Genomic DNA, 21,202 nt, shown 5'->3' with positions numbered 1-21,202 from the left:
TAGGGCTCTCTTTACAGGAAGTGTTTATGGAAGGCTGTGCAAGTCACATGCAGGGAGGTGTGACTAGAGTTCATAAACAAAGGGATTTAACTCCTAAATGGCAGAGGATTGAGCAGTGAGGCTGCAGGGGCATGTTCTATACACCAAAACTGCTTCATTAAGCTAAAGTTGTTCAGGTGACTATAGTGTCCCTTTAACGTTAGAGTACTCAATAATGTATTTTAAAAATGAAACAAAGTTTAAAAAAAGGATATTAAACTCCAGGCTTGTCTCCTCTGTGCACCCCCAATCCACCTACTGTGGAATCGTCAAACATGATGATCTCTGGTCCAATCAAATGCTTCTCATAGAAACACAGCGTTCCTACAGTGCATGCTTGGCAGTTAACCTTCTCTATTTTTAAGTTGACCATTTCTCTAGGTGGTGAGGTTTGGGGAACCTTGGCATCATGGCTTTATGAATGGTTAGGGAGTTTCTAGAGGATTGTTAATCCATGGCCAAATTACCGAAAGTGGTTGGCATAGTGTTAAAGCCAGGGCAATTGAAAACTGGTTTTGGGTGTCTGGGATCGAGCATGGCCAATCCCAATCGCAATCTGTTGCAGCATTGAAAGTTTTCGTTTAGTGCACACTGGGCAGCTTGCACATGCTTAGTGATGTGTTAGGGCTTAGAAAATGTTTCCTTCAGGGATTTAGAAAATAGAGCGTGTTATCAGTGAGAACAAAGGTGAGAAAAGAAACACACACACACTGTGTACATTTATATATAGTATACATATATACAGGAATAAGAATACAGAAAATATGTGAAAATAATAATGCAATACAGTCTGATTTAAAAATAAATTAACTAAAAGACTGAGAATTGCAGAAAAGCTCAACGATAAAGCCTATTTATCGGCCACTTTTTTATTGGTTAAAACCCCTCTTAGTAGTTAGATGTGCTAACAAGATAACAGCGGAGATCACACGGTCCTGCTTGAGCAAGCTTTGCATCCAAACAGCAGGTGTAACTCTTGGTGTCTCTGCGTCTATCAACTAACCTACTGGATCTCGTTGACTCTACCATAACATCGTTCTCAGTTCCTTTGCTATGCTTGGCCTATTGCTTGAGTATCGATTATGTCTGGTCTATCTCCTGATATATTATTTTAATCTTGCGCTGTCTGTCTAGGCTCAAACAAATCTTATTAATGACCTGGTATTGCACCACAAAATAAAAGCAAAATAGTTAGTTGAATGTTCACTTTTACCTAAGAGGGTTGTCTTGACATTGGCAGAAGAACTTACATTTTAACGGCCTCTCACCTAAGTCTTGCCTTGATGTTGACAGAAGAACTTATACTTTTGAGCTGATGAATTCTGTAAACATTGCTGCTGCCCAAGAGTAGTAAGAGTTTGAAGCCAGTACTAATTTCTGTCTTTATTTGGTTTTGTATAACCCAGCCATGGTACAGTGCTGCCGTCCACCCTATTAAGGATTAATTACTTTGTAAAGGTTCATAAGAATACCAATCACTGTCCTGTTAGAGATTATCGGTCAGTGAAGAGCTCACTTAAGAGGGGAGGTTATATATTAATGGTTGTCGCGGTGGTGCATTTGAAGTATTTTTATTTATGCATTTTGGTTGAACAATGTTATAACTATTGCTGCTATTGCTGCTGCCCAAGAGTAGTGGGAGTTTGAGCAGAGGGCTGATTCCTGTGTTTTTGTCTCATAATGCTTTCACAGTGCAGGATAAGTACTAGAGAGCACTATATAATGGTTCAACCTGCTGAGATAATTGGGTGCTCAGGTAAAGACGGTCGAGTCAGGTGAGGCACCCTTAAGGCGGTACTAATTCCATCACATTGTGAGTGTTACCATTGATTACACTATGTATTATTCCTTTTTTTCTTCTACCAGCTGTATCCCAGTATGTTGTGATATAAATTTCTGATGTAACGAGGTTACCACTTGGGAGGTACCTTTGGGAAGCTGTACATATTCTTAATTTAAGTTGATTTATATATATTTTGCTCACTTTCCATTTGTTTTTGTTTTTTTGTGGGTTAGGGCTTTATTTTTTTTGAATACATTTGAAGACGGTTGAGTGACAGTTTATAGTGTATTTTGGATCCAGTAAAACAAAAAAAAAACTAAAAACTAAACAGAAAGTTACCTGGGTTGTGTTTATCTGCCCCACTTCTTTTACTGTACTTCGGATCAGTGGTTACTAGACACCCCTTATCCAGTTACTGTATTGGGAGGAAGGGACAGCAAGGGGGTTTGTTTTCCTTGCATTAATGTCTGGGTTTTCCAAACCAAAATTTCCCTGACAGTGCATGCACAAACTTCTGTGATGAAGGACACGTCTGGCATATATCTGTATGATGTCATCGTATTTCACCTTTTTATTTGCCATTTTTATATTTTTAAGATGTCATCATATGACACTTTTTTTATTTACCGTGTATAGATTTGTGTGATGTCATCCTTTTCACTTTTTATTTACCGTGGCGTGTATATATTTACATGATGTCATCATATGACACTGCATTCTCCCATTGATGCTATTTATAATAATAAGCATCTTCAGACAGGCATCATTTATTTTTTATTAAATGACACCATGCCCCCGATGTGAAATGGAATAACTGTACATTTACAATCAAGGGAAGTGGAGATTTATCCGATCACTAAACAAAGCATTTGATTTGATACAGCTGTCTGTGTGCGAGGAGGGTGACTAAGGGATTAAGTGGGTCAGAAGCCAGGCCACTGGCAGAGCTGTGTGGAAGCCCTGGACAGGAATAGCAAGGCTTATCCCTGTGACACATAAATCACTGCATTTTACAAATCTTGCTACACAAAATAATGTAGCAAGTAATCAATGGTGGAGATAAAGTATTACCTATCATAGTAATTTAGCTATCTGTGCAGGACTGGATTTTAATTTGGAAGGAAGCTTCATTAACCCTTTAAGGACCAATGAAGGGATAATTCCATCATAATAAAGTAGCATTCAAAGATCCTATGTGAGCATAGAAAGTCTCACTCATTTAAAGGAACACTACATTCATTTATTTTACCCTTAAATAATTCATATAATGTGTATTCAGCCACCCCCATTTCCTGGTCTTATGCACCAAGTTAAAACCAACTTGATTTTCCACGACTTCCACTTATAAGTCGACATGCACACTGTTGCTTTAAAGTTACCTTTCCTCCCCCGTCTGAAAGGTTTAAAAACTCTTTCTTTCACTTGTTTGATTCCAGTGCTGATTCGCGCTCCTCCTCCTTCGCCGACGTCAGCTGATGGGAGGGAACCATCAACTAACTGGAGAAGAGCACCACACACTTTAGGCCTTCCCCATGGGAAAGCATTGACATAAGTAGATGAAGTAGTCTGGGTGCCTATAGTGTTCCTTTAAATGTATGTGTTTGGTGGTGGAGCGCTTATTATCTTAAAATCAAACAAATCTTCCTAACAAAAAAGTGCTTATACATGAAAATCTGTGCAAATATACTCATAAAGTGTTTTAAATTAATGTAAACAATGTATTGTAATCTTGTGCTGTTTATAGTGCTTACGGTACCACATAAAAGAGGTTGTGTCTTTAAATAACATGTTAAACCTGTGTCATACACTTTTATATCGTTAATTGTTATTCAGATCACTCTTTAAGATCATTTTAAACACATTTTAACATTTACAAAAAACCCTGTCCCCTTAAATATACCCACAACATACGGTTATATAATATTGTGCACTTATATGAGAACTGCCTTAATCTGCCTACTAAGCAGAGCAGACATTGTTCATTTTTAAACGAATTATCAATTTTATTTCTGAATGTTCACGTAACGCAGCTATTACAGTGAAAACCATGACAAATGATGATGAAAATAAGGAATATAATGTAGTGAGGTTTGGGTTGTCATATCCAGTAAAATCAGCCTAATTCTTACAACACAATATGCAACATGAAACATTTAGATTTGTGACAATTTGTAAACATTTTAAAATTTCCGAGCTTTAGAAACATTGAGATATTTTGCAGTGCACTTCTTTGTACGAGTATGAAAATACTAAATACTGTTATATTCACAATGAAACAAACATGTAACATGGAAAGTAAACATGTTACATACTGTATATGTAACAATGTAACATAGTAAGGTCCTTTGCATGTTCTTGATATCACTTTTCTGTCGTCCAACAGCTCTTTCTCACACGATATTGCGCAATATCAAGACACAGTATGAAGGCATGGCGTTTATGGCCTTGATCATTATTTATCATGCCTTCTGAGTGTCTGGCCATGTATGATATAGCATGTTAACGTGGATCGAAATGCGGATCAGAGATGCGACACCACGTGCAGCAAGGATTATGAGAATCAGGCATTAATGGCCAGAAATTAGAATCTACAAATAGCAGAAAGCACCTTTAGTTGTGAAATGTAACAACTTAAATCCTTCCGAAATGAAAGGCAGACTAGGAAATCGAAGTGATTAGAAAAGAGAGGCCATTGATAAGCGACAGTTTTCCTATCTTTTATCAGCAAAGTAATCTTAGCTTTTGATGAGATTCAGGCCTCATTTGCAGAGGATTAAAGACCTTGATAATCCGAGGGCCTAAACCCGTTCCCTTTCTGCATAGATTATTCATACGTCATATACGGAGTGCTATGCTGTGTTAATGAAGACCCTCTCTCCAGAATAAGGCAGCTTAGAACCCAGAGCACAGATGTTGGGCATTATTTCCTGTCTGCTATTATGCTACCAAAAAATGCTTTTAACAATATTATCTTTCTGTTGTTTGTTTACAAGCACCTAGTTATGTCAGCACGGCGATTATTGACATCCGATATTGTCAGTGTATTGCTGTTTGCCTTCTTTCAGACTCTGTCCTATCCCCGTCATCAAGTCAAATTGGAAAAATAGTTTCAAATCATCAGTTAAATAGTCAATAGCAGCCAGTGGGGGGTTATAATCCACAGGTACATTGTGCATAGGGCAGTGTGATGCAAACTGTTATTCAGTTGGGGGTTTAATCTGCATTAAATTACATTCAATCCATAGGATTCCATCCATACTTTCGTAGCTTATAGTGTTTACTATTAAAAATGGCACCTCCTCCGAGCATGGCTAAACTCCAGCTTTACCTGCCTACTGTTGTTTGCCAACTTTATACATCTGTCTGGGGCCATGATCCATACCTGTTTCTACATGGGGACATACTAAAATGACAGGGGTGTATTTTGGGACCACTGGGCTAGATATCCTCCCATGTTATAAAACAGAAGAACGTTAATATTGGCCAAAACTCAGATGACATGATGGACTAACATCGGATGAGCTGAAGAAGCTCTAAAACATGTGAGTGAGGAGTCAGTGCCTCCCAGTCTTAGTACATGAGTTTAATGTAATAATGTAGGCTATGGACAGAAATGCACTACAAATTGAAAAATTGCTTAGTGTGCGCCAAACTATAGACTATGTAATAATTGCAGCAAGGAAATTAAATAAACCAGAAATTGTTGGGAATTAACCATTTTTAGCTTGGATAGCCAAGATGGGAAAATTGATGATTAGGATATTTTTTCCAATTTGGCTAATTTGTCAATAATTCAAAGTTACCTTGTTAGTCCCTGATAATTTACAGTTTAGTGAATAACCATATGAATATATAATATAAATACAAAAATATTACACAATATGTGAATTCTACTCGGTTGAATCTGGTATATATGTAATTATTTAGGAGTTTGCTTCAGTAAAAAAATGTTAGATAATTTCATCTCAACATTGGTGGCCACAAAATCACTGGGGGTGTACTACTGTGAATAAAAATAATCAGTTCTCAATTACTGAATGAACCTACAAAGGCCTAAGCAATTAATATAATATGAGTTTGTCAAAGTTATATAACACTGTTAACTAGACACGTGCAATTCGTTTCGGTCCAAATGCTAATTCAGACGAATTTCTGGCAATTCGGACATTCGGGTACTTCCGAATGTCCGAATAGCTAAATTGCTGAATTGCCGAAGTTCCGAAATTGCCGAATTTCCAAAGTGCTGAAGTTCCGAATTGTCAAAGAGCCGAAGCACAATATTGCCTAAGTACTAATATACTTACCCAGTGGAAGAATGAAGAATGTTACACTGTATACAAGTTTAAATAAAAAGTATACAAACATAGCCAGGATTCAGCTGTAAGCATTTGCAACACTTACAACAATCAAGTAACACACATTCATATAAAATGTAAGTTACTTAGCCTGTCAATGGAATGACAGGAATGAATACGGTAAGTAGATAACTCCCTAATTCCCATGGTATTAGAGAGTTATCTACTAAAAGGCTGAAAGACCTAAATTGGTCTTTCAGCCACATTTACTAATACTAACTAAAGATTACTTAGTATTAGTAAATTATGCCCTTACTCGCTATACCACGAGTAGGGGGATGTCTATTAAACAGTGAGCAGCCTGTGGCTGCTCACTGTAAAAAAACAAACAACAAAAAAACACATCCCCCCTCCCGAGCCCCCACCCGTGCCGCGCGAGTAGGGGCTTCTAACCTGAAGGGGGGACCTATTGCCCCCCCTGGCCCCCAACCCTGAATGGCGGGTGGGGGCCCTAAAGTAATTTTTAGGGTGAGGGGGTTAGGTAGGGGTTAATATTTTTGTGAGGGGCATGACTAGGGGTTTGGGGACCCCTAGTCACCTGGGGTGGGGGTTTAAATTATTATTTAGGGCCCCCACACGCCGCTCAGGGGTGGGCATCAGGGGAGAGGACATTAGGTCCCCCCCTATTGGTATTTAGGGCCCCCACCCACCGCTCAGAGGTGGGGGTCAGGGGGGAGGACATTAGGTCTTCCCCCTTATTGGTATTTAGGGCCCCAACCCACCACTCAGGGGTGGGGGTCAGGGGGGAGGACATTAGATCCCCCGCCTTATTCTATCTTAGGGCCCCCATTCGCCGCTCAGGGGTGGGGGCCAGGGGAGAGGACAATAGGTCCCCCCCCTATTCTAATTTAGGGCCCACACACGCCGCACAGGGGTGGGGGCCGGACAATAGGTTCCCCCCCCCTTATTGGTAAATATTTTAGACTGTCCCTTTACTGTACATTTTAAAGTAAACCGAGCATCATATGAAAAAGGTTAACACACATTACAAGTGATTTTCAGTGGTGTATTTTTAAGAGCAAAATTGATTTTATGGATACAAGAACATCTTAACATTTGCATTATTCTATACTAACTCTCTATGCTTGTTTTTTCCCTCTAGGATCATGCGGAAACTAGGCCATGCTCTTGTCTAAACTTACAAGGTTATCATTTGACGCACAATGGCGTTGGCTGCTCCCAGCAGCAGTCTGGACTTACAAAAGGACAATGGATCGTGTGTGAGAAATCACATCAACGATGGGAGGCTGAAAGTAGCAGAAGACCCTCGGGTAAGGAGGAATTCTGTTCCTCCAGCACAGACTCCAACTGCAAAGCATATGTTAGCTTATTTGCCCCGGCCGCCCACGGACACCAGCAGATATGGAACCTTCCCTCAAAAGGTAAACGTAAATAAAGGATTTATCACATTTTAAATGGAGAAAAATATTTTAAAATTGCGATATCTTTGGGTACTGTGGAGAGTCCTAGTTTTTGTCAAACCACTCAAAACCAGTTTGCCATTAAACCTTGTGGGTACAGTCAAAGATTAATTGCACCATAGCCACTACCACTACTGTAATTGTTATGGTGCTTAGAGTGCCTTTTTAATAGATCAAATCTGTAATCTAAAAGAACAATTTTAATGGGCACTACTTTATAGTGAAGTAGGTAACATTTATTATCATTTTAAAAAGTATGGTCTCTCTTGCTACTATTATTAGTTTTTAATTCTTCTTATCATTATCTCAAATGTTTTTAGTCATGAAGCATTGTTTAAACGGACACTATAGTCGACAAAACAACTTTAGCTTAACAAAGCAGTTTTTGTGTATAGATCATACCTCTGAAGTCTCACTGCTCAATTCTCTGCCATTTGGGAGTTAAATCACTTTTGCTTCAGCCCATGGAGCCCTAGCAACACCTCACCTGGCAGTGACTGAAAACAAAATGGTTTTATTTTCAATCAGATGTAACTTACTTTAAAACATTTTTTATCTCTTGAACTTTAATCACACAGGAGGCTTCTGCAGGGCCTAGCAAGCTATTAACATAGCAGGGGGTAAAAAATTCTGAAGTTTACAGACATGTGCAATAAAGGAAGTGTAAACATTAGATCTCGTTTTACAGGAAGTGTTTAGGAAGGCTGTGCAAGTCACATGCAAGTTCTAAATGGCAGATAATTGAGCAGTAAGACTGCACTGGTATGATCTACAACAAAAACTACTTCCTTAAGCTAAAGTTGTTTTGGTGACTATAGCGTCCCTTTAAACTTAGTATTGCCAGATATCACTATATGATCAAAACATTCTAAAAAATATGCAGTAAGGAATTGGTCGATTTTATAAGAGTGGGTGATATATACTTAACTCCAGTGCACTCTACAACCTAGTAAACACTTCAGTAAAATTTACTGGGGTGAGTAAAAAAGTAAACGTAAAAGAATTACTATGTGATATGCAGTACTGGTATAATAGTACCAAAATTAATAAAATATTACAATTAAATATAACAATAATAATATGTGCAAAAATGTTTATTATGAGATACAAAATTGTTCCAGAGAACACATGATGACTATTAATTTTCTTTTCCAGCCCGAAACAATGGTTGTTTCTGCAACATCTTGTGAAGATCACAATCAAAGAAATGAATTTATTGCCCCCAAAAAAGGAGGTATCATCTCGAGCTTCATCCCACTGTCTTATTCCAGCAGTGCTAAAGAAGCACGTCAAAGAAGATTTAGTGCTGTAGAATCTTCCAATATTCCTGCTACTCCTCCTCCACCTGCCAAGAAAAGGATGAGCGTAACTATTAAAACTGAAGACTTACCACGCTACCAACGAGCTGCCAAGCAAGAGATGCCAACTCGAGAACTCAGTAGTAGCAAGTGGTACCCTAGACATGCGCTCAGTGTTCCCAATATTCCCATGCGTAGTAAGACACCTACACGTAGTGTTGTTTCAGCTCCTGTTACGACAAAATCTCACCGGATGCGTTGTAAGCTCATGTACGATGACCGACAGCTCTTTAACCTTACTAATCGTCAGACTCGACAGAGGTATGTCACCAAGGATGGGAAGTGCAGGGTCAACCTTGGGAACATTGTGGAAAAGAAAAGATTCTTGTCGGATATTTTCACGACCATTGTGGATCTAAAATACCGCTGGTTCATATTTGTTTTCATGTTGTGTTATATTGTCACCTGGGTTTCATTTGCAGTTATTTATTTTTTGGACGCCGTCATTAGAGACGACGTGAATCATATTGGGGAACCTGAGTGGAAGCCTTGTATTGACAATGTAGATTCTTTCCTTTCTGCCTTACTCTTCTCAGTGGAAAGTCAACGAACAATTGGCTATGGAACAAGGATGGTAACTGCCTATTGCCCAGAGGGTGTAATATTGCTAATGGCCCAGTCAATAATAGGCTCAGTGATTGATGCACTTATGGTGGGCTGCATGTTTGTTAAGATCTCCCGGCCTAAAAAAAGGGCCCAGACTCTGAAATTCAGTAAGAAATGTGTTTTATCGCACAGGGACGAAAAACTCTGTTTGATGTTCAGGATTGGTGATCTAAGAGATAGCCACATGGTAGACGCCAAAATAAGGGCTAAACTGATCAAATCTCGACAGACAAAAGAAGGGGAATTTATTCCACTGGAACAATCAGAGATTAACCTGGGTTACGATACTGGAGAAGACCGTCTCTTCTTGGTGGAACCCCAGATCATCTGCCATTTCATCAATGACCATAGTCCTTTCTGGGAAATGACTGCAGAGTCATTGAAAAGGGAGCAGTTTGAAATTATTGTAATACTCGAGGGCATTGTCGAAGCAACAGGTAAGAAACAGAAAGACGATACAATAGAAACTAAATTTGGAGTATTATTCTTTCCATTCAGAAATGACAAAATGCACAGATTGAGAAAAGGCACCAAAAATATCCATACTACTATAGACACATTATTTACATACTGAAATAAGAATATTGCACTGTTATGGTTACATTACAATGTTTGTTATTCTAATTCAATCATTTGTAACTTGGCAGCCCTGTCTAAAGTAGTTACCTGTTTTGGTTTTTTTGTTGGACGGTAAGGGCTGAGTAGTCAGTCCACGTCGTTCTAGAAAAACATTCATTTAAAAAAAGTAGCTCCGTAAATAGATAGAGAGCTGCAGTTTCTCAGAGTTGCAGGTTTGATTCCCAAGGAGAGATAGTCAGCTTAGCCTTCTGACATGAATAAATTGGGTAAAATTATCACCAAGAGTCCGGAACAATTTTGGATACTAGCAGCCAGCAATATTTACCTTTCCTCTTTAAAAACTTTGGTATTATTAAATTATTATAATATTTATTATTAAAATTACAATGAAAACAAGGTAATAAATGTGAATAAGTGAAGTTGTGTATGTGATGCTATACACATGAGTACATGCCAGTGTTTGTGCGTGCAGCGAGTCTGCCATTTATGTACCAATACACCCAAGCCAATGCAAATGAACTCTTTGCTTTATTCCATACTTGGAACATGACAAATATATTCACCAAATATTCCCCATTGTGATCCTGAGCCAATTTATTTCCCATTTATATGCCTATGACAGTTACCACCATAGGAGGGCTGGCAAATGGTGGCAGGAGGCATATGCCTACTGGGCCACTAGCATACAGGCAGTGGAGGAACAACCGGGGTTGCAAATGTCGCTAATTTTACTGAACCTTGGAATTGTGCCTGTCGAGGCATTATTTAGTAAATTGCTAATTTGGCAACATACTAAATAAATCAGTGCAGCTCCCTCGTGATTACAGTGCTCATTGAACCATGGTAATGCTCTGTCCTATTAAGTAAGTGCCCAACTGGAGGATAGTTTGCACCGGTGGTGCAGCCGGTATAATCACATCAGGCCCCTAGCCAACCTGGCGGTCTGATAATGTCCGGCTCTCACAGGTGCCATTGGGCCTTTCCTGCTACACTGACAAAGCTGGAGATTATCAACACAATATAGAAGAAGGCAGGGCTGCAGGAAGGCTTACTGGGCATGGGTTGGGGGGGGACATTTGAAGAACAGAATGGAGAGCTAGACTCAGAGATAGGGTAAATGTATCTATGCAGGGCCGGTGCAAGGATTTTTGGGTACATAGGCGAAGATGTATTTTTCCGTCCTACCCCTCCCCCCAAAATAACATCTTCACCTATGTGCCTCTTAACCAGCCCCTCTCCCCGTCCATTAGTGGTCCCCTCCCTTCCCTCTCCCTTAGTGTTCTTCTAACCTCTCCCCTATTTTCCCTGTCCCTTGTTGTTTCTCTCCCCTCCCCTCCCTGTCCCTTGGTGCACCCCCCACCCCCTTCGTGGTCACACTCCCCTTCCTGGTGTGCCTCCTACCTCTCTTGTAGCGTTGCCGAGTGGAGGATATCCCCTACAGGAGCTTCAATTTTCTGTACCTGGCTGGACTGACAGGGAGTGCTCTCTCAGTGAGCATCTCCGGTCAGTCTGGCCGGGTACAGGAAACAGAAGCTCCTGTACTGCACTCCGCCACGCTACACTCAGTGGTGTATACACACTGACAGTCACACACTCAATGACAAACACACAGACTCACTGATCTGACACACACTCATTCATTGACACACACACATTGATTGACACTCATTGACAGACACACTGATAGTCACACACAGACTCAATGACAAAGATACTCTCACTGATTTGACAGACACTCACAAACACACACTGACAGACACACACATACACTGACACACTCATACACTCACATGCAACACTCATACAATCACTCACAGACACACACACTCATACAATCACTCACAGACACACACACACACATACACTCACACACACACTCACTCACAGACACACATACACTCACTCACGCACACACTCACAGTCACTCACAGACACACAGACAGTCACTCAGACACACAGACAGTCACTCACAGACACACATACACTCACACACAGTCACTCACAGACACACATACAGTCACTCACAGACACACTCACTCACAGACACACTCACTCACAGACAGTCACTCACACACAGACACACATACACTCACTCACAGACACACTCAATCACAGACAGTCACTCACAGACACACATACACTCATTCACAGACACACTCACTCACAGACACACTCACTCACAGTCACTCACAGACACACAGACAGTCACTCACAGACACACATACACTCACTCACAGACACACATACACACACTCACACATACACATCACATACACTCACTAATTATTTTATAAATAAACATTTTCCGCCCAGCCTCCCCACCTGGAGAGCTGGTGTGGATCATTAATCATTCCCTGGGGTCCAGTGGGGCTGCTGGGCGGCGTGCGGCAGTGGTGTGATCAAACGCGGCGAGGGAGCTCTAATCTCCATGCTCTGCTCCGTCGCGAACTGTCTACTGTTGCCACGGGAGCCGGAATATGATGTCATATTCCGGCTCCCGCGGCATCAGCAGACAGCGCGCGAGGGAGCAGAGAGGTTAGAGCTCCCTCGCCGCGTCTGATCACACCACTGCCGCATGCCACATGGTCACTGAAATCTTGAGCCGGTGCGCCCTGTGCCGTCTTATGGACGCGCCGGCCCTGTATCTATGTGTCTGTTGTGTTTGTGGATCTGTATGTGTTTATTTGCATGTGTGTTTCAGTGTATCTATTCATGTGTGTCAATCTGTGTGTGTCAGTGCATGTGTGTATCTCTAAGAGTGTATCTGTGCGTGTATGTGTCTGTGGGCATCTGTGTGTGGCAATTTACAGCTGTATTTTTGTGTGTCAATGCATGTGTATATGTGAACGCGTGCTTGCATGGAATCACCAACATCACACCCCAAACGCCACACAAAAATACACTTCTGCGGTCAAATACTGACACTACAAAAATACATTCCTGCATTTAAATACCATCATTAAACAAAAGCATACCTCTGGGTTCAGACACATCACAACCTTGCGAGGAAACAACAACACTACACACAAGCACACCCCTGCATTTAAATACAATCACTTGAAAAAAAAACACAGTCATAATGTCCCAGCTTACAGTTTACAAATGTTTGTATAGCAGTAAGTGTGGGTGACCACCTGGCATACAGGACACCAATCTACATCAAGCGGTGAAAACTGCGGGTCTGCTCCCTATATAAAGAAGGGACATTAAGAGATGTGTTGCAATCTATTCTCACTGCATGTAAGTTCTGGGTTAGATAACCAGACACTTTAGTTCAGCAAATCAATCAATTCTGTACGCTAGTGGCCCGCTCTATATTAATAGCAAAGTCTCATAGGATAATTCAAATTTAAGGTCAACATAGACTTTGAATTTTCATTTTAGTAAATACCTCCAGATTGTGAGCTCATTTGTGCAGGGTCTTCATCAACCTATTGTTCCTGTAACATTTTGTAATTGTCTCATTTATTGATAAAATGCATCCTTTTATAATATTTTAAAGTGTTGTGAAATAAGTTGGCGCTACATAAATGCCAATAATGATATTAATAATTAATAATGATATTAATAATAACTGTTAGAGTGTTTTTTTTTTTTTGTGAGAAGGACTTCCTAGGGCCTGATGTATTTGGTAGTGGTGAGACCTCTACTGGTAAAAAAAAGATTACTACAGTTAGCATCTAATTTAGGATGTTACATTTAATGCACAACTTTCCCATATGTCTAATGCCTGTTTTTTTCAGTGGAAAAATCTTGTATTGTTACCATTAACATGAAAACAAAACTGATTTTATAGGAGATCAAAAATAATGGGTAAATGTGTCATTTTCAAGGAAATATAAGGGTATGAGGCAGGGGTGCCCAAAAAGTAGATCCCCAGATGTTTAATAACTACAGCTTCAATGATGCTTTGGCATTCTAAAGGCATGCAAAGCATCATGGGAGTTGTAGTTCTTCAACATGTGGGATCTACCTTTTGGGAACCCCTGGTATGAAGTTACAGTAGGTTTTAAATGCACTGTTAAAACTAAGTAATCTAGTGGAATGTCCACTAAATGTAGCTTGTTATGCTACACGAATTAAAGCCGATTCAGAGCCTTTAAGTGCAAATGCTAAGGCCAGCAAGGAAACTTGCTTTATAATTTGATTTATTCATTTAAATTCTTAAAGGGACACTATAGGCACAAAGACTACCTTTTTAACCCTTTATTCACTGCGGTGGGTGGGTGCGGGGGAGGGGAAGGCAGTGGGAGCTCTGGTGTCAGAAATACAGCTTTGTATTCCTGTTACTATAGTATCCCTTTAAATCTGATTAAACAGGAATGGACCATGAAAAGTGTAACAATAGATTTATATCCAGGAGTATTACCCATGTCTATATCCCAAGTGAACAAATATCCACATCCAGTGCACTAAATTGATAAATATCATAACTTTAACTAATCTCAGGTATGAGGAATGTTGCATAAAATCAGTTATGCATAAATTAAAGGTTGATCCATAAAACGTAAGACCCTTGAAGTAACGGGTCTAAGGCCTTGGTCCAAAAGATGCTATTGAGAAGAGCAATAAGGAGATCATACGTAATATCTCACATGCGTGTTCTGAAAGGAAACAATAAAGAGGTTAAAAGTTGTCATTGATTAAAAAAAAAAAAAGGCAATTAAAAAAATCTATTGGATACATGTGAGTGAGGGAAGAATTTGCAGTAACCTCTGTCTAGCCCAGAAGCCGCCATCTGTCCTTAATTGGATATGTATTTTCAGAATGACCTACAACAGTCATGGTGGGTAAGACCCTGGAAGTTGGGCTATACGATTCTCTATCTGTGCTGAAGTCTGCAAACCAAACTATCGCAAAAGGACCAAAATACTGTCCTTATTTTATTTATTTTTCATGCAAAACTCCAGCCTTGAGTATCGAGGTAGGCAACCTTTGGCACTGATGTTGTAGACTGTATCTCCCCTGATGCTTTGCAGTATTTTGGCTGTAAGAGCATTATTAAATATCTAGAGTGCCTACGATTGACTACCCTTGTTTTAGGCTATGGACCAATGTATTGTTGTCCTTACAGATAAGCCCATTTTTGTATTACACGTACTTAAAACCTTTTTTTTATACATTTGATCTCTATATACTGGTTATTAGATTGAAGCCCAATACATTTGTGTTATATTTGAATTCGGCACAACTTGTAGATTGCATCTTTATAACTTTTCTGGTATGTGCTGTTCCTATTTGTTTTGTTATCATAGCTGGCAATAAGCCACACATTTGTCTCCAACCGACTTTCTAAAACATAGCTCCCCAGTGGCAATGAGTGAAATAATATCGCTTGATGGACTGTAGACTTTGATGATATGCAAACACATTAGCAAACAATTAACTTCAACTTTATCCTTTCATGAAATTAATTACTGCTATATTCTCCTGCATTACAATGATATATCATAAAACCCTAACGATAATAATGACATATGTATATGTAAATATCATAGTAAAGCTATAAGTTATGTTATGCAGGTAAATAAAAACTATGTCGTTTTTAAATCTTATATTAGAAATTTGATGGATACCTTCAGGGCCAGATTAAGAGCCCAGTGGGCCTGGTGCTGACAATTATGATGGGGCCTAATTACAGAATCGTATTGACCAAAAACACTAAAACAATCATACCTCTCAAGCGTCATGTATCTGATGGAGATGGTGTTGGAGGGAAACTCAAAGGATCTTTCAAGTAAATCTATACACCCTAACAGCAGAGTCCAGTGAAGCAGGAAGTCAATGGGTGGGGTAAAAGGGTGGGCCACTGACGCGAATCACGTGACCAGAACTGCCAAAAGGGGCGAACATGCCCTAAAAGGAGACATGTCTGTCCAAAGAATTGGAAGGCCAGCCTGGCATCAGTGTCCCTATGTATCACAGTGTCAGTGTCCCCATGTTGCCAAGTACCCTAATCTCCCAGTGTCTCAGTGTCCCCATTTCTCCCAGTGTCCCCATGTCCCAGTGTGTCCCGTGTCACTAGATACTAGTGGACACTGAGAGAAATGGAGACACAGTGAGACATAGGAACACAGAGACTCAGGGACACTGAGACACATGGGGGCACTGAGACATTTGGGGACACTGGGAGACATGGGGCACTTGTGGATACAGACATGGGTACACTGGGAGACATAGAGACACTGGGAGACATGTGGACACAGACATTTGGGGACACTGGGAGAAATAGGGACACAGACACTAGGGACACAGAGACATGGGTAAACTAAGACATTTGCATTTTGGGACACTAAGACACTAGGGACACTGAGAGACATGGGAACACAGACACTGGGAGCCTAAGGAACACTGGGAGACATGGGGACACTGAGACATTAGAGACACTAGCTGGGAGGCATGGGGACACAGACACTTGGGGACAATGGGAGGCATTGGGGCACTTGTGGACATAGAAATGGGAACACTGGGAGACATGGGGACACTGAGACATTTGGGGAGAGATGGGGGACACTAGGAGACATAGGGACACAGACACTGGCAGACATGGGGACACTGAGACACTAGGGACACTGGCTGGGAGACATAGGGACACTGAGAGACACAGACACTAGAGACACTGGCTGAAAGACATGTAAACACTGGGAGACATGGGGACACAGACATTTGGAGACACTGGGAGACATGGGGACACTGAGACACTAGGGACACTGAGAGACATGGGGACACAGACACTGGGAGACTAGGGGACACTGAGACACTAGGGACACTGGCTGGAAGACATGGGGACACTGGGAGACATTGAGACACTGTGTCCCTAGTGTCTCTGTGTATCCCAATGTCCCTATGTCTCACAGTGTCCCCATGTGTCTCAGCGTCCCCATGTCTCACAGTGTCCCCTAGTGTCTAAGAGTCCCCATGTTTCCCAGTGTACCCAAGTGTCTCAGTGCCCCCAGGTTTTCCAGTGTCCCCTTGTGTCTCAGTGTCCCCATGTGTCCCTTGGTGTCTCAGTGTCCCCATGTTCCCCTGCTGCCTCCCCCCCCATCCTTCACTTCCCTGAGCTGTAGTCTGTCTCTGCAGGCTGGGAGCTGCTGTCTGGACTTCATATGCTGTGTAGGTGCTCCCCTGCGGATTAGTGAGTAGAGAGAGGCAGGGAGGGATATGCTGTAACTTCCTATCCATGCCTCTTTCCACACACAGTGACTGGCTGGTGCTGGTATTGCAGAGTAATCTCTTTATACGAAGACAAATATCTGCATTTGTATTGCCAGCATTACTGCAATACTGGCACGGCTAGGCAGCCTCAAATACCACCTGTGCCGGTAAAAAAAATTTAATCAGAGAGGCCCACTGATAGGGGGTGGAGCCAGAAAGGGGGCGTATTGTGTCATCACCAATGACAGACACGTCCCCCCAAAGTAAGCATGTTAGTTCAAGTGGGATACCAGAGGATTAAATGGCCAAGAGAGAGCATTGTGCATGTGTTTGGTGGTTAATTGTGTTATTGTATATGTGTAGAGTGAGCTGTTTGTGGTATGGTGTTTTGTGTAAATAGGCTGGTTTAAGTTATTTTGTGTTTGTCGTGTGTAGCTAGGGGCTGTACTGTGCATGTTTATTGGCTGTAGAGAATGAGGGTGTGTATAGGGGATTAGTGAGTGTGTGTATAGGGGCTGTAGTGTATTTATAGGGGATGTAGTGAGTGTGTAGGAGCTATAGAGAGTGAGTGAGTGTGTGTGTTTGGGGAATCTAGTGTGTGCATAGAGGATACTGTTGTGTGTGTAGGCAGTGTGTGTCTATAGGGGATCTAGTTTGTGTAGAGGGTATCCAGTATGTGTTGGGCCTGTATTGGGTGGGTGTGCAGTGGGGGAGGGGGAGATGATAGAGTAGCTATTTAATAATTAAATAAAAACAATGTATATAATTATCTATTTTAAAACAAAACAAAATTATAAAATTAAAAATACGTTTTATTTCCCCTCCCCCTCCTCCCTTCTTCCCATCTTTGGACAGGGAGCTTGGACATTGAAATCCGTGGAAGTCCGGTGCTGTCTGGTTTCTTTAGACCTGCACCTCCTTGGGGTGCAGGCCAAGATCCCTCTTCTTGGAAGCTCCGGCACTGCTCTGTGTCGGAACGTTGCTACGATAACCCGTGATAACGTTCCAAACGTACCTGGCAGAGGTGCAGGTTAGAGCCTCCCTGGTTCTGCTGATCTCCCCATCAGCCATAAATATATCAAGCAAGGCTGGTGCAGGCCCTGCATGGGCTAGCAGGGGAGATCCTTTGATCTCCCCTGTCAGCATTGGCATATGGCCATCTCAGTCCACCAGTTTGCCGATGGCCAGTCTGGGTCTGTCTAACAGAGCTCCACAGCAATAACTCTCCCAGCAATTTGCCTTTAACCCCTTAAGGACCAAACTTCTGGAATAAAAGGGAATCATGATATGTCACACATGTCATGTGTCCTTAAGGGGTTAAACTAAAAGAGATGTGTTTAGAAATAAGTCTGTGTAAATAAGATACATTGTTCCTGTTCTAATTACATTTTAGTTGTATAAATTGGTATTAGTAAGTAACCTATAACTTCTCAGAACAGCCCCGGCCCTGGCCAACCTACACTTACACCCTTAAAGTTAGTGCCCCTCTTTTGTCTTTTAAAATGTTCCGAGGTAACTAATAGTACTGAATCATGTAGAAAGCTTATTAATGCAAGGAATTAATCTCTTAATAACTCTACCTCTCAATATATTTCTACACCTTCTCCTGTCCCCTATTCACATTCATACTAGAATTTTGTAAGGGCAGCTCCATACCAGTGGAAAAGAATGCCTTTTACATCAGATTTTCACCTACACCTCAATCTTTTAAGAAGACCCTTAAAACTCATCTCTTCTTCATAGCCTATAGTCTCCCTGGGTAATTCTCATTCCTTATGCTGCCTACCACTTCTCTAATAGGACTAGTGAGTCCACAGTCCACTCCATTCTCCTACCTTATGACTCTACTCTTTCTTCTTCTTTTTTCACACTCAACCATTGATCTTATAATGCACGTTGCTCTTCCTCATTTATGTCTCACCTCATCTAGACTGTGAGCTTGTTTGAGCGGTTTTAGCATTAAATAAGTGCTAATAATATAAATAATAATAACACAACTACTAAATAAGCCATGTGATCTTAACTATGCCAAGAATAGGGAATGCTAGATTGTGGCAATAAAATCTAGTAATAGGCTCAACTAAGTTTATTAAAAGTAATTCACTAATTTAGTAGAAATTTAAAGGAAGTCAATGACTGAAATCTTTTTAATAACACAAACCTTAATTTCTTTTTTAAAACAGGTATGACCTGTCAAGCTAAGACTTCTTACACTGAAGATGAGATATTGTGGGGTCATAGATTTGAGCCATGCATGAGTCTGGAAAAAGGAGCCTTCCGTGTTGACTACACCCATTTCGATAAGACGTTTGATGTCCAAACACCCTGGGGAAGTGCAAAGGAGATGCAAGAGCAGAACGATATGGAGCAAAATGACAGATCAACCCTTAGTCTCTACTGGGACAACATGCTCCAGACTTGTGTCCCTGATGAGAACAACACAGTTCCTGGACCTTTTTTTCATGAAAACCAGGAAAAATTTGACTTCCCCAGTATTGCCGAAGAAAGGAGTAAGGAGTCCGAGAGCAATGATCATAAAGTCTGATCACCCGTTATTGCCAATAATTAAAAAGAAAACATTTTGTGACGGTTTCTTTTTCCCCAAATCTTTAATAATTTTCAAAATGCGCAATAAAAAGTTGAACCCATAAACATAATGTGGAACAAAATAAGCACATTTCATTGCAAAATATATTGGAACCACATCTGTTCCCCAATAATAATAAATGTATGATACTTTGTCATCATCGCCCCCAATACATCTACTATTCTCTGTTAGATGTGAGCATCTCTACTCTTTTTAATAAATATCCAAGTGTCTGAAAATCCAACTATAATAGCTAGTTTCTACCTTAATGTTTTTTCCTTCCTTTCATCCTCTGTTAATTTGTTACTGTGTCTAAAATGATTTTATTTTTAATGGTGATCTTCATACATTTAATTTCTGTCCTAATTATTTTATTCAAAGTCTTCCATTTCAAGTGCACGGCTTAAATACAAGACTCATGGAGTTTTGTCACTTGTCACTTTTTTTCTAATCTGCAAGACAAATGCAACACGTGCACCATAGCACAATCTGAAAATTGTGTCTACTAGGCAGCACAATCCTGATAGAACTACACTCACATTTGCCAATTGGTGTAAAATATTTCAGTTCCCAATGTTCTGTTTATAAAATAATAAAAATGAAAAATGAATAAAACATACCACCACGTGTTTGTTATTGTGGCTTGTCTCAGAAGCCTCCAAATAAATTAACAGTATATGTTCACTTTATTTGTTTAAAAAAAAAAGGTAAGTACTGGTACTTAAATTATGAATTCTACTTATAGAATGTTTTTTACATTTGTAGTTATAGATTATGTTTGCCTGCAGACATTAAGACTAAGCTTTCTATGTGCAGTCCATCCCAGAGGATATACTGAACGGACGACAAACCTCCAAGTCCAGTAGGCGAGGTAGAGTGGTAGTTAAACATTAAACAAAAAGGAAACTTTCTTTGTCCAAAGTTATAAAAAAATTTATAAAATAAAAAATCCACAGTATGAATGCTATCAAGAAAAATAGGCAATAAACAGAAAAAAAAGATAGCATACATAATGTATTTTACAACAGCCATAGTGCTTATACTTAATCGTTCCTGGTACGAAACTCGTTAAAACATATTTTCTCTGTTAAAAGCCTTCTTTGCACATTTTTCATGATGGTTATCATACTGCTGATTTGCATTTTTTTTTTTTTATTATTGTTAGCGCAATATGCTAGACCTAGCACTTGTTCGTTGTTCAGTGCTTCTTGCTTCCTAAGCGGGCTGTTGCTCCAATCAAAGGATAGACTGCTGGTGACACAGAACATTGTATTATACTTGTTACACACTATTTTTTTTTTTTAAATACACAATCCAAA

At 40.4% G+C, this 21,202-nt stretch overlaps 1 protein-coding gene across 1 annotated transcript in view; it reads left to right on the top strand.

Moving 5' to 3' along the window:
• LOC134577881 (G protein-activated inward rectifier potassium channel 4-like) overlaps nucleotides 1-20,432 on the top strand; it is a 31,451-nt gene extending 11,019 nt beyond the window's left edge. Inside the window, exons 2-4 of the mRNA XM_063436796.1 lie at nucleotides 7,280-7,559; nucleotides 8,754-9,999; nucleotides 19,480-20,432. Coding sequence (XP_063292866.1) covers nucleotides 7,341-7,559; nucleotides 8,754-9,999; nucleotides 19,480-19,841 — 1,827 coding nt within the window. The 5' untranslated portion in view covers nucleotides 7,280-7,340 and the 3' untranslated portion in view covers nucleotides 19,842-20,432. The remainder of the gene's footprint in view (nucleotides 1-7,279; nucleotides 7,560-8,753; nucleotides 10,000-19,479) is intronic.
• The last annotated feature ends 770 nt before the right edge of the window (nucleotides 20,433-21,202 follow it).

Source organism: Pelobates fuscus, chromosome 11, assembly GCF_036172605.1.
Source record: "Pelobates fuscus isolate aPelFus1 chromosome 11, aPelFus1.pri, whole genome shotgun sequence".
Lineage (NCBI taxonomy): Eukaryota > Metazoa > Chordata > Amphibia > Anura > Pelobatidae > Pelobates > Pelobates fuscus.
Note: the sequence above shows the minus strand (reverse complement) of the source record. Positions and strands in the feature narration are given on the sequence as shown.